The 14,428-nt window shown below is 53.2% G+C and overlaps 1 protein-coding gene across 2 annotated transcripts in view; it reads left to right on the top strand.

Moving 5' to 3' along the window:
* Nucleotides 1–2,933: 2,933 nt before the first annotated feature.
* The window catches only part of ETF1 (eukaryotic translation termination factor 1), a 28,040-nt gene continuing 16,545 nt past the window's right edge, over nucleotides 2,934–14,428 (top strand). For both annotated transcript variants that reach the window (XM_082490043.1, XM_082490042.1), the window contains exon 1: nucleotides 2,934–3,131. In XM_082490043.1, coding sequence (XP_082346169.1) covers nucleotides 3,046–3,131 — 86 coding nt within the window. In that variant the 5' untranslated portion in view covers nucleotides 2,934–3,045. The remainder of the gene's footprint in view (nucleotides 3,132–14,428) is intronic.

The following is a 14,428-nucleotide window of genomic DNA, read 5'->3' as shown; positions in this document are numbered from 1 at the left end:
GGTCTCTCCCCCTTCTCCGCAAGCCTGTGACTGCCAGCGCGCTGTGAAGGCACGGCTCCTTTTTAGAACACCTCTCTAAATAGTGCAGCTGTCTATCGGAAAAGTTCTCTCTAATTCAGTGGCTCTGCCCCCGTCGCTGCTCTTGGCTCCCTCCTCCTTCCCGCGGAGCTGTGCCGGCTGCCGGAGACAGGCGCTGCTCGGCATCTGTGTCAGCCAGCCGGTGGGAGAGCAGCGGGGGGAACCGATGGCAGCGTCTGTCGCGTCGGGGAGGCTGGAGCAGAAAGTGCCAGGGCAAAGTGGTTGCATCGGTCTGGGATGCTCAGCGGGTGCTTTTTGGAGCAGAGTCCCTGGATCAGATAGGAAAAGCGGGATTGCCAGGGAAGCACGGGGTAAGATGTTGTCTGCCTGCTCGTCTCTGTACACCCTGCCTTGTCATATCAGGGATATGACACAAACTTCCATCTCAGCAGATCATCTCCTAAAGCCAGGCATAATCCTTCTGTTTCAAGGAGGATTATAAAGGGCTGTGTGGGACCAGATGCACGTGGAAAAACAATACCTGATGGGGTTGAAACTGATAGTTGCTCAGCCCCAGCAGAGAAACGGGACTCCAACCAGGCAGTTCAGAAATTCACAGCGTCTCTCCAGTGTGACCCTGTTGATAGAAAAACCCAACTCCAGGCTGAGTCACAGCCGGATCCCTGCTCAGGTGACCGTGCTGCCCAGCTGTGCCCAGTGCCCAGCTCCCAGCAGGGCTTCCATGCTGCTCTATCAGGGGGCCGCGCCAGACCCGGGGGCAGCAGAGGTGAGAGAGGAGGCTGCAGCGGGCTCGGGCTATGGTGGCGTTTGCCATCCCAGGAGCACAATCCCCCTGCGGCATGGCATGGCACAGCACAGGGGCCGGGCTCTCCCTGGGCAGGGCAGGGGTGGTGACCAGGCTGATGGCATGTCCCAGGGAGGCAGATTGGGGCTGGGGGAGACACCATGGCTACGAACCCCCCCCATTATCCAGCTGTTGGTGCCTGCTGAGCATCACCAGGAGAGTGTCAGCTCTGGGGTGGCAGCAGGGAAGCAGCCTCTCTGCTATCACTTACTAATAAAAAAAAAAAAAGAAACAAAAACAACACAAAAAAACTGCTTCAGCATCATTTAATTACCGCGTTTCCAGCTGGTCCCATTTTGGGCTATCCATGAGGCAGAAACAGTAGGCTGCAGCACTCCCAAACCCACTGCCTAGCATCTTTGGGACAAAAAAAGGCAGATTGTGGGTTTGCAAACCCAGGCAGCGAGGCTGTGGGTGTGTTTAGAAGTGGTTCTTGGAGGTGCGCTCAGATGTGCGCAGGGGGGTCAGCTCCGCACAGCCCCATTGTCCTGGCAAGAGTTTGTCACCAAACCAAGATGTGCTCTCCAAGAGCCAGGGACTGCCATTATGAGTCACCTCAAATAATGCATTAGTAAGAGAAGCCGCAGCCCATGGGTGCTGTGGAGGGGTGCAGTAGACCCTGCTCCCCGGGGAGGGGCTGGTGTGAGCCCCCCACTCTTTGGGGACTGGGAAAAGGAGTTTCTGCAGGAGGGTGCCGCAGGGCTGCAGGGCTGCAGGGCCAGACTGCAGCCATACCCTGGGGCAGGGAGGCCCTCACCCCTTGCGCAGGGACGCCAGCCAGCCCGGCGCTTATCTTCCCCTTCCAGAACGTGGCTGCGGGGGCACCGTCTGCCCCCCCCGCCAGCCACCACCACCTCCACCCGGGGCTCTTCTGGGTACCATTTCCCCACCGTCGCCTAAATCTCTGGCCAGTCTCGCTGCCCTTCTCCAGACAGCCACCATTTCATGGGTGCCTTCCCAGCAGCACCTTGAGCTCACATCCGAGCTTGGCCAAGACTTCTGTAGCCATCGCATGTCACTCCTGCTTGTGGCACTGGTAAGGACAGCAGAAAGGTGATGTTTCCAGGGAAAGGAGAAACGCGAGATAACTTGTGGCTCCATAAAATACTTCCGTGTGCCCACATCTCCATTCTCTGGGCCTCCTGCCCTGCTTGGCTTCCTCCACACCTTGGTGACCGTGGGCCAGGAGGGACCAGGCATTTCCCAAATGCGGGCTGTGGGCTTTGGCCGTGCCGTGGGGCAGCGGCTGCCGCAGGGACAGGGCCTGGCGGGAGGGAGAGAAGCCCCCCATGTGTGCGGGGATGGCTGCAGCTCCCCCAAACCAGCAATGCTGGGCACTACGGGGAGGGGGGGGTGGCCCAGGGGACCCGGGAGGGGGGACGCACGCTCCACTCCCCGTCCGGCGGGCTGTCAGCACAGAGGGTGGCATGAGGTGTGACACAGGTGTCCCCAGAGGGTGACACCGGAGCCAACCGCAGGGCCCGGGCAGGGCAGGCCCTGAGGTGGCACAGGCCCCGGGGTGGCGGTGCCGGGGCAGAGCAGGCCCTGATGTCGCGCAGGCCTCAAGCGGGGCGCTGCCGCGGACCCTGGCCCAGCAGCGGGTGGGCCGAGGCCGGGGGTACCGCAGCAGGAACGCAACCCCAGGCCACGCTGCTCCCGCCCGCCGCGGGCCCTTTAAGCGGGCCCAGGGACGGTCTCGCAGCTCTCGCGAGGTGCCGCCGTTACGCCCCGCCCCGGACTACGCGCCCCATAGTGCCCCGCGCGGAGCGGCGGCCAATAGAGGCGCGGGCGGGGTGGGCGGTGACGGGCGGGCGGGCGGCCTATGGCGTGGCGCCCCGCTCCCGCGCGGGCGGGGCGGGCGACCGCCCCCCGCCCCGGTCCCCCGGAAGTGATGTCACGGGCCCCCATGTGAGCCGATTGCAACACATGCAGCGCGGAGAGGGGGAGCGCGAGCAGCCGGTGTCCGACGTCAGCGCCGCCGCCAGCCGCGCGCCGCCGGGGGGGAGCGGGCCTGAGGTGAGGGCGCGGCGGGCGGGCGGCAGCGGCGGGGCCGGGCCGGGGCCGGGGTCTAACCGCTGTGTCTGTGCCGCCGGCCCGCCGCAGGCCGCCGCAGCCGCCGCCGCAGCAGGAGGAGGAGGAGGAGGAGGAGGAGGAGGGAGAAGATGGCGGACGATCCCAGTGCTGCCGACCGCAACGTGGAGATCTGGAAGATCAAGAAGCTCATCAAGAGCCTGGAAGCGGCCCGCGGGTGAGCGGCGGGGCCTGCGCCGCCGCCTCGGGGGTAGGGGGGGGCCGCAGCGGGGGCGGCGGGCCCCGGGAGCGGGGTTGGGACGGGGGGGAGGGTTGGGGTGTCCTGGCCGGAGCGGGAAGCGGAGCGGGAAGCGGAGCGAGGGGGCTGCCGGCCGGTCCCGGGGGCGCGGGGAGGGCGAGGCGTAGCCCCGGCCCGGCCGCCCTTTCCCGGGCCCCGGTGCCCTTTTGTCTCGCCGCGTGGTGAAGCGGCTGGGTCCCCGCGGCCGCTCAGGGGCTTGGAGAAAACAGCGGGTGTGAACCCCGGCGACCGGGGCCGGGAGGGCCTAGTCCTCCCCCCGGGACACCGGGGAAGGCTCGGCCGGAGAGAGGAAGCGTGACCGTGTTTCCCGCAGGGGAAAAGGGCAACGCTGCCTCCGAGCTCCCCGCTGGCCTCGGCCTGGCCTCTGCTCGTCGGCTCTTCCACCCCCCTCATACCCCCCCCAAGCGGATGAGTTCCCTCCGGCCGCCCCCGCGGGGGTGTCACAGGTGCCTGCCTCGGCCCCGCTGCTGCCCAGCTCCACGTCGCGTCCGGCCTGGCCGTGCCCCCTGGCCGCCCCGTGCCAGCTGGCACCGGGGAACGGCGGATTCCAGCTGGAGTAGACGGCTCCTCTGGCCCCCGTGCAGGCTTGGGCTCCTCCCAGGGGACCGGCGGGCTCGGGGAAGGCAGGAGGGTAAGGGCAGGGAGGCAGGGGCCGAGGCAGCGGTTACTTTATTACTTCTCTTACTGACACTTACTTGATCTTTCTCACCCCTTCACCTTCCAGTGGCAGTGCTTAGCTCCATTTCCCTGAAAGCAAGCTCTTCCACAGTATGGATAGCGTTAAATTTAAAGTCTTTAATCTCAGTTCTGTCGTCCTGGGACTTTGATTTATTTTTTTCCCACCAGATGTAAAATTGCTGGATGTTCTTACAGCCTGCCCCATGCCAAAGGTGACACAGCGCCTGTTTCTGCGGGTAACTCAGCAGTGGCTTGTTGCATAGGTTGGGAAGCCAGTCGGGCTTGAGTAACTGTAAGAACTATAGGTAGTGGAGCTGTAAAATACCAAAGAAAGTCTGTGTCTCAGTATACAATGCAATAAAATAAAAACGAAGGGTGACTCCTTAGCCACCCATGTCACTCCAGTTTCCATAGGTTCATCTGAACCGGTGTTAATCTACCTGGAGCACTGCTGGCATCATACTGTGGCCACCCAAAAGGCAGGTTGCCTTTGGACAGCTTGCGTAAGCCGAGATGCTGTCTTGTTCTTTCTGTAGTGCTGGCGTTTGTTCTTGTGTGTAGAGTAGGCCAGGGGAATTGTTCAGCGGAAAACTAACCCAGGCAGGAGGGGAAAGAGGAGGAGAACCCAAGCCATAGGTCTCCATAAGTTGGTTTTTTTTTTTTTTTTAATCTGATTTACAATGTAGCTGTGAAAGGGATGGGGGTGTGGGAAACGGGAGTGCGGAGCCAGGGTTTTACTTCCCTGCAGTAGAGTGGACTTTGGCTGCCAAAGCTGATCATTCAGCTGTGCCTTCACACAGTGTTGACAGCATGCGTTGTACTCGTGGGGAGGTCCCAGCAAGTATAGGAGCATGTAAATGATTTCTGCCGTGAAGTTGAAAGGACTTGAGGAGCTACGGATATCCATTGCAGTTTGTGAAAAGGGCTATCGGTCCCTGTAACAGCGCTGAGGGAGGCCGAGCGGTGTTTTGGAAACGTACAGTTAGCATTTTGGCTCTCCCAGATGCAAAATGTGGTGGCAAGGTAAAGGTGTCTACCTTTAGCAGCTTCAGCTCTCGTGTTGTTTATAATAGGTGAATGTTGCAGAGAACAAGATTAAAGCTGGTATTGGAGAGCTCCTGGGAGAGGTGAGGCTGAAGGGCTGGCTTGGAGCAAGCGGCTGTTAGGGGTAACAGCTTCCTGGGGCCACAGCCCAGGTGTCTGCCCTCTTCCCCAACAGTGATCCCTGGCACATCTCTACTTCATGGTAAAGGTGCTGCAAGCACAATAAAATACGTGTAGGAGGTTTAGCTGAGCCCTCTGGATCCAGCATATCTTGTAGATGTCGTGATACTGCTGTTCCTTAATTTAATATGTGTGCTAGCTGCTAAACCGCCACCTGACGAAGGCTGCTGATGCTAGCAATCCTTGCTATAAGCAAGGTTATGCTGGTTATGTGTAAATGCACGTCATGCTTCTAGAGAGTCCTAGCTAAAATTATCCTAGTCTGTTTGGGTCCAGTAAGGGGAAGAGATGCTGTGGCTTTTGTCACCAGAAGCATTAGGCTCCCTGGCACAAGAGGTGCGAGGCAGTGAAACAGGCTTTTCCGGCCTTTGGGAGAGTCGCTTCCTCTTCCTGTGAAGTAGGAAGACCTGTTCTGGGGTGGGTTAGGGGGCAAAGCCTTCAAATTCAGTGATGTGGACGGCCAGGGAGTCCTCAGCGTCTCCACCTTCCCTTACTCATGTACTCCTAATAGTGACCCAGCAGCAGTGTCCCAGTTTCATATGCTGCTTGCTCCCGCGGTGGATCAAAGGGATGGGAAATGGAGGAAGCTGGAGCTAGGCATTCAATTCACATGTGGCAGCTCAGGCACCTCTCCCGTTACCCAGCTATTCTGGGAAAATCTCAATGAAATCTGCAGAATGTTATCAAAATGTTAAATGAGCGTGAGAGCAAGGAAATGCATTTATCGTGTCTGGGATAGATGAGGTAAGTGGCAGCAGTTGGTCAGAAAACCAAGGGAGAAGACTAGAGCTTCAGCTGTACCAGATCAGCTAGAGGCCAGCGAGGGTAAGACTGCTTCTCAAACTTTAATGTAATGTCCTAGCAAGAATGTCCCATGTTATTTTTCCAGCCCTGTTTAGGAAAGCTGGCTTCCTCGCTGATCTCTGGATAGCAAGAATCTGGCAAATCAGAACAATGAAAAATAATTTTTAAAACGCCCAAACCCACCCCAAAACCCTATCTCTGCTGGCAGGGAGTAGAAGGAGCTTTTGTCTGTATCTTGCTTCCTAAAACAGAAGTCTGTTATCTCCTCCTAGCTCTTCCAAAGTCGAGTTGCAAACTGTCTGATGCTGTACAAAGTTAATGAGTTGATCTTTCTGATGTGGTGAGAGGGGAAGGGGGAGTAGCTGGTACCTGCAGAGTATGTACGAGGGAGAGCAAAAGGGCCCAAGTTCTGTGCTACAGGCAATTAACCTTTCTAGCCAGAAGAAGATGAGGGTAAAAGGCTGGTGATAAACAAGTTAAGCCCTTGTGAGAAGTGTAGCCTTGTCATTCATCTCTGGTAGCTTGGAGTGCTCAGACTTTCATTGAGCATCTCTGCTTCTCCCCTACAAAGGGATTCTGCTTTCAGCCTGCAGTTAGATTTTTGTAAAACAGAATCTTGGTGAAAGACTGTGCCCCCCCCAAAGTTGCAGCCATGTCTTTGCATGTGGATGTTGCAGCAGCTCAAGTAGAAGCTGTATTAACCAGTGTGTTTTTCCCCTTATCCCTGCTCTCTTGGGGCTTTTCTGCTGTTGCTTCATGCAGTTTTCCAGTGTTGGTGTTAAACTGACAATCACTCTTTGTTCCTTTGGTCTTTGCAGTTCTGAATAGTTAGCAGAGCTATGGTCAGTTTTTTCTGCTAATCTAAGCTGTAAATGCTTGGCAAAGTCAAGTATCAGCAACAACTAGCAGTCTCCTTGCAGGCTTAGGCCCGAGGTGTCACATCCGAATCATGTTTGGAAAACTCAGAGTCTTAGAAATGAGGGCTTCCTTCCTGCAAATGGCTCTGCTTGGAAACTGTTTACTAACTCCTCTGTGCAGGTGGACTTTCTGACCCTGAGTGAGAGTGCAGCAGGTGCTGGTGTAGGGTGCGGAGCTGCATTAGGGTGGTAAAACCTTCAGGAACCTGCTCCTTTGAGACATCTCTCCTGCCTTGAACTTAGAGGCAGGGCTAGACTCCTGTTCAGAGCAGTAATCCTTATTAGTTATTTTACTGAAACGGGGAAGGAGGAGGCAAAGAGAGTGGTGTCTTTGAAGGCTCTGTCTGCAAGCATGACTAAGGTTGACAGAGTGTGTCAAAGAACATTTTTCCAAACTAATTTGGAAGGTGGGGGCATGTGCAGGCTTCAGAGTAAATGCAGAAACTAAGTCTGAACAAGTAACTTATTCTGGTTGTAACTGGAAGAAACGTATTGAGGCAGGAGAATGCAGAGATGGCAGAGAAGGAGAAGTCTTGGTGTCTCCAGAGCCATGGGAAAGCAAAGCGATGCAGTTTCCTGCTAGGGTTTAGATTCTGCCAAGTTGAGACTCTCATCCGCTATATGGGAGAAACCAAACGTGAGGCAAATAAAAAGTTACCAGGAAGGACAGAGGCTTGAAAATGCGTGGGAGTTCCTGCAAAGTGAACCATACAGTTGTTCTTGAGGGTGAAAAACTGACCTGTTGCTTAGACATAAATGATGTGTACAGCTTGTGTTGCAGGAAGCATCATTGGCAGCTGTGTTCTCCTGCAGTCCGTCTGGAACCTTGCTGGTCTCCTGGTGGAAGGGCCCAACTGTGGAATTAGCCTCGAGCTGCTGCTGTTTCCCAGCCTTGTGCGACAGGGATGGGAGGTTGCTTGGGTGAAGGTGGGTGGTAGGCTGCGCACCTCCGCGCCTCCTTCTGGGGTGTCCTGGGATGATTCCGCTTTTGTGACCAGGCAAGTTGGCAAGGCTGAGACTTGTTTGGACAACCTGGTGGTTCTGGAGAACGAGACAGTCTTGGCCTGTTTTACTGTTAGTGTGGTGGGCCTTTCCAAAAGTGACTTGAAAGCCCACATTCTTGTGGGTTAACACTGCAGCTGTGAATGCTGCAGCAGCGCTAGCTGCTGGGACGCATTTAGAGAATGAGTGGGGTCAGTTGCAAGTAGATGTCCTGTACGGGTTTGCCTTGTTCCTGATTTCTTTTGAACGAAGTGCTGGGAAGCTGGTGGTGCTGGGGGTTACGTTGCACTGCGTCGGTGAGCTGTATTTCTCTCCTGAATTAGGCAGTGCAAATACTCAGTCGCTCCTGGGAGCGTCTGCAGCACTTGACTGTAGATGGCCGCTTCCGCTGGTAGCGGGTGCTGTACAGCTTTGTTCCACTGAAGTTGTAACTGGGCTGGAGTAACTGTTGAATAGTTGAGTCTTAACTCTGGTGTGAATTCCTCTACTGCACCATATATGCATGTAAGGTGTAGTACACCATATATAGTGGTGTACTTTACCTTATGTGAGTGTAACAATACCACCATGTCTAGGCAAGTACCACTATAACTATCTTGTCTTTAAGTGATGTCATACATCAGGAGGATTTGGTGTGGTCTTTCATCGCTGTGACTGGTTTCTGGCTGCGCTGCCAGAGATGTGTGGGTTCAGAGGCTCCCTCCCCTACTCCCAGGCTGGCAGCAGATCTCTTCCCCTACCTTCTTGATCAGGATCAGTTTGTCGTTGTGGCTGTGCCTTGGGTTTGGGCTCTGGGAAACAGTTTAAGCATTGATACAGGATCTGTTTCTGCAGAGCTGAAGCTTTCACCTTAGGACGTGGAGTGTGATGGAGACCTTGAACTGGGCCTGGGTGAGCTGGTCGATCTGTGAAGGGGCAGTGCTGTGGCAAGGTACTGCTTGGTTTTCCAACTTGTGCTGTGTTAATTAGGTTGCAGTGCTGGTATGTCATACTAGTGCCAGTCGTGGGATAGCTTTGAGGATCTCTCCAGAGCAAGCTGATGTCTCCCGTGGACCTGCCTTTGCTAAAAGTCTCTTGCTTCTGCTGGACGCTGGGCTGGGCCAGCCATGGGGTAAATGGCAGTTTTCTCGCTCTGTGGGGAATGTGAGACAGATGAGTGGGGCAAGGACTGGAAGAGTAGCATCTGTGGGGTGGCATGTAGAATTTATCTTTACTGCCAGTGAGTTTTGTGCTCTGGCTTTATGATCCATCATTAAAGTGTGGAGTGTTTAGGGAAGAGGTTGTGTTTTAAGTTCTTACCCAAGCCGAATTATTTCCTCGAAGTAGCGCGCTCTCAGCCCGCTTGTCTTAAGGGTGGTTTCTAAAGGAGGTCATGTTTCTGTTACAGAGGTGAAGGCTATAGTATTAATACTACCTTTTGCTTCCAGTAGTGTGAGGAGAAGGAGGACAATTTTGAGAGGGGCCAGAATAGAAATAGTCCAGGGCAGAAGTGATACCTGAGGGCTCTGTGGCAGGTAATCGCATAGGATGTACTGCAGCTGCGTACACGCCAATTCCCCGCTTTGACTCTTTGAGTCTCTGCAGGCTGCCACTCTCCATAGTGCTGGGGTTGGAAGCCAAACGTGGATTTCATGTGAGCGGCGCTGATCAGACCTCTCCGGACTAAGGCAGCGTCTGTGAAGAGCTTGTGTTTTGGTGGTGTCGAGGATGGGTGGTCTGAGCAAGTTGCCCTCTCCCTCTGCCAGGTGAGAAGGCAGCGGGAGCAGGGGAGAATCTCCAAAGGATTGTTGACACCCTGCTGGTTGCCTGTCTCTAATTGTCATAAAACATTTCCCGGGCTTTCTCATCCGCCTGCTCTACCTGTTCCTTTTGAATTACAGCAACAATTAGGGAGTGCTGTTTTGAGAATACACGCTAGCAAGTGGCAGAAAATGACCTGATCTGGGAGAATGGTTACGTGTCAGACAAGAACTCTACTAAGTGTTTTATAGCCTTTGGTAGTTTGTCAGCCTGATACCCTCTTTTACAACCGTGTGAATCATTAGTGAGCAGTGTGATTCATACACAGATCATCATTCACATAGAGCTAATGAATGAGCCCCTGACTAGTGAAGACAAATGACGTGGTAGAAGATGGGAATGAGCACCTCAAAAGAGGACAGACTTTTTTGGCTTTGTGGCAACTGGATTTTTTTTTCTCCCTCCTGTTAGCTCCCTATTCCCATGTAGCTCTGAGGCATTAACATCTTAACAAGCAAATCTGGATTTGTTGCTTCAGTCCCTCAGTGTACATCTTGTACCCAACTGGCCCATTAGCATAATGCAACAAGTCTTTTAAACTTGGAGCATTAATAATTGGAGAGGGAGGGGGGAGAGCTGGGGAGCTGTGGCAAAACCAAGCCTCCCAGTGAGTCACAAATGTCTGAAGTGCAGAAATGTCTGTTCCACTTACCAGTAATTGGGCATCCGGGCTTTCTGCATGAGGTCAGATGCAGCCAATAAGGCCTATTCAAAACATGCCTACACAATTATGTTTTGTGATGTGTTGCCTTTGATCCAAGGATTTCAGAGTGGCATTGATTCACCTTCCCTGTGGGATGTGCAGTATCCACTCGTGCTGATTCAGTGCTCTTCAGCAGTACAGAATGAAGTCGGGATCTGCTCCCGGAGCTGCAGAACTGATTTGGGATCTGAGTGCTAGTGGTTGCCTGAGCAGCGGCCACGCTGTCGGAGCTGGCTCCAGTTGAGGATGGGAGGAAGCGTGGAGCTGCTTATGTTGGCCTCCGCACAGGTAGCGCGTGGTGGACCGATGGGCAAGGGCTCACTGTTACTGCTACCTCTGCAGCCTCCGGACATGTGATACTTGGCCAAATTCTCTGCGATGTGGAGAAACAGAGGTCTGTGACCTGGTTCTTCTTTCACCTCCTTTCTGTCCCTGGGGAGTGATGCATGCTGAGCTCAGGAGGCAGGTCCTGGCAGAGGACCAGTGACTGCTGGGGGGGTGGGGGGGAAGCACTACCTTGCCTGACCCTTGGTGAGACGCTAGCCAGTCTTGCCTCTGTTCCTTTGCTGAAGCAGCCATGTGCTGCCTCCCTGTGGGAAGGTTTCCCTTGCTGCCGAAGCAGGGGGTGCGCTGAGGAAAGCAGGCTCACTTCTGTTTTCCAGGGTGGGTTCTGGCTTGGTGCTTCGCTCCCTAGCTTGCCCTTGGAAAGCTTGCTTGGCATCTGGGGGCTTTTCCTCTTTGAGAAGGTCAGTGGGTTAGTAGTAGGAGGGCAGAATACCTTTTCAGGACAGTCTTGATGTCCGTGTTCAAGCTGTTTCTGGTTACAGTGCTTTTTGTGTATCATCTTCCTGTAATGCTGGCAGATGCGATAGAAGATTCCTGTCTAGGGCTCTGGGATAGAACTACAGCGCGAGAGCTTGGCATTGTGTGAGCCGTGGTGGCAATAACTGCACGGCCTCACGCTGTGCAGCTAAGTGATTTTCCTTTGTCCAGGGCAGAGGTGGCATTCAAAGACTGACAGGGAATTAGCTATCTGGAGTGTTTCTTCAACTCGGGAGGGGGTGCTCACTTTCTACAATTAATGCTTATGCTGAAAAGTGCTCTTCAGGAAAGAATGACTTGATCTCCTGGCTCTGCAATCCTCCCCTCCTATCCACCCTGCCCCTTTCTTGTGCTTCTTCTGTGCTTCTGAGGTGGCACTGTATCCAGAGAGGTCATCTCTGCCTTTCTTTTGCTTGGGAACCGGTCTCTTCCTTGTCTTCATACCCTTCTTTGGATGACCTGGAAGCCTTTGAGGAACAACTTGTATTGATGTCGCCTTTTAGGAGACGATCCAGAGTTCTGGTGTATGCTGTGAAATGCAGAATGCCTCTGAGATGGGGGTTGTGAGGTTCTTGCTGAAATGATGATTTAAAAAGTACTGCCAACAGCATGGCTTTCAGCTCAACTTTACATTAAACTTCAAAGGAGCTAATGGTACGTCCTATCGTCAGCCAACCGGTGTTGTGTGCTCTGTCTAGGTATTGGTGCAGCATTTGTCTCCTGCTCGAGCTGTGCTTTGAGCACACCATCTGAACAGCGAGTGGCATTTCATTTCTTTGATGGAGACATCACAAAAAGCTGTTGCTTCTCAAGGAACAGTTAGACTGAGGCATGTTGGCTGTGTTCTTTGCAAAGCATTCAGCCGATGTTCTCACATGCAGGCAATGCAGTCTTTGGGTAAGCTTCCAGATGACTTTGGCTCTGAAGCACTGATGGGATCCTAGGCTCTTGAGATTGTCTCTGCTATTTTGTAGCAGGCTGACGGGATTTCCAGGAAAAGTTATGTAGCTTTTGCATCTGCTGTTGTCTCTTTAGTTTTGGCATATCGAGTGGACTTGAGCCACTTCCTATTTGATGAAGGCTTTGCCTTATAAAAAGTCTTTAAAGGGCACAGCTATGACCTGTCTATGTACTTCACAGCCATAATTTGTAAGTTGTAAGAGCATATGCGTGGAACTTGCCTGCGGCAAGGTCAACGCTGTTGCATACAGGGCGTATATGAATAGGGAGTGGCTAATGGCCTATGTTTTGTAAGAGAACCCAAACCTGCAATTTTGTACTTGCCTATACCAAAGGACACTCACTTTTTATAGCACTTCATCCAACATCTCTGCTCGGATATAGGATCAAAAAAGCCTTAAATATTGTTTACGTGGATCATTGCTTCTGTGGACTGTGCTCTAAACTTAGCCCTACAGATGCATGATACTTCAGCGAAGACTATGTGGGTATTTGTTCAGAAGCAGCGCTCTCATCTTGGACCTGTGGTATGTGCCTGGTGAAGTTGTGTCTTGGATTACATAGGTATTGCAGCTGGCTGTGGATGTGTCAGTGATGGAACTGGCCTAGCCATCGCTTAACTCCAGTAGTCTTGGCTGTCCAGGCAGCTTGGGCTCCTCAGTACGTGTGATGGCTGCCCAGTAATCTGTGATGCTCTTAGATGGAGACCAGCAGATGTTACCTTGGGAAGGTAACATCGCTTGAAGCGGTATGTGGTAACAATTATTTCATAGAAAGCTTCCTACCTGTGGTATGTGGTTAAGGTCGGATTATCTGTTTGCTCCGTGTTCCTGCCAGTCTCTGGCAGTTGCATATAGGCCTTGTGTTGCCCTTGGTTCTTGGGGAAAGCAGGACGTCATGAAGCTAGTGCCCTGTAAAAATGAGCTCGTTTTGAGTCATAGAGAATGGCTGACCTTCCATGCCTCTGTATCTCCACTTTACACAGTGTGCTATTAGTGTAAAATGCTTCATTGTGGAAAAACTACAGCTCAGCTGCTGTTTGTCAAGTCTCCTCTGATACCACAGGATAGGCCAGTTACTGTTATTTATATGGCACGTCTGTTAAATTAATGCTCTCCCTTGCCAGCACATATCCCAAATTCCAGGAGACAGGTTGGGTGACTGTTCCTCCTCAGACTTCTGGTTGGGATTGCTCTTGTCTGTCAAGTCGAGGGTAGCCATGCTACGGTGGTGCTTGCTGCGTTTGGTGCTTTGTGTGGTGTGTTGCCATGCAGGTAACTGTTTACTGACATAACGCTGTGTAAGATGGCAGGAGTTAGAAAACCACTAGACCAGTTTCTAGTTTCAGCTGAAAGCTGAAAGTCTAGGGATCTGCTCAGCTGTTCCTTCTGACGGGCAAAAGGGTAGAAACCGAATCCCAGTAGATGAAGGTGGCCACCCAGAACAGGAGGCTCAACTGTCGGCTGTAATGAAAACCGTCCGTGGGGTATACTTGGCAGCTTATTTCAAATGTGATACACTGCTCGCTTTGTGCACTTGCCTTCTGTTGTGGTGGCTTCCTCATGCTGAACCATAAAATGTGTACACAGTGGGCACCGTGCCTGGTGCCAAACGTGGCTTGGGACTCGGCGCAGCAATCCAGCTGGTCTAAGTGTCTCCTGTGAAATCCCTGCTCTTCTGAAAAGAACCCAACAGTACCATTCTTGGTCTGCAGTGCCGCAGCTGTTGTAAGGCGCGGTGAGATGCTGTCGGGTGATCTCTCTTAGGCAGCGCAGGAAGATCTTGCAGAGAAAATGAGCTGCTTGGATGCTGTAGTACCTGCTTGCAAAACTGCGCGTGGCGTAGTGGCAAAGCTTCCTTCAGCTTCTCGGGGCTAGGTCAGTGATGATTCGGCATGGTACACAACTGCCACTCGCTGTGATAACTTGTTAACGTTTGCTCTTAGGTCTGCCCGCGACTGGGAGGGCTGTTTGTTTTGTGCTACAGTTGTCTGAAATTCAAACTGTAGTAACATTGAAGTTTTAATAATAGAACAGGCTGTCCTACCCACAAACCTCAATTTTCTAAAGAACTTGCTGTTTCGAGAGAGGAAAACATGCTTGGTTTTGCTTCTCCCTTTCCCCCAAACAGCTCTCTGGCAGGCTGTTGGAGCCCACTTGCAGTGGTCTGGGAGCAAAGCCGGAGCCCTGATCATCATCATCATCTATCCTAGAGATGCCTGATGCTGATACCTTCCAGGCCATGCTAAATCTGAGCTAATTGCCAATTACTGGCAGGGCTGGCACAGCGTGAGTAGTAACCACAGT

This window comes from Vanellus vanellus (assembly GCF_965231255.1).
Source record: "Vanellus vanellus genome assembly, chromosome: 13".
NCBI classification, from domain to species: Eukaryota; Metazoa; Chordata; class Aves; order Charadriiformes; family Charadriidae; genus Vanellus; species Vanellus vanellus.
The sequence above is the reverse complement of the archived record's forward strand: the minus strand, read 5'-3'. Positions and strand labels throughout refer to the sequence as shown.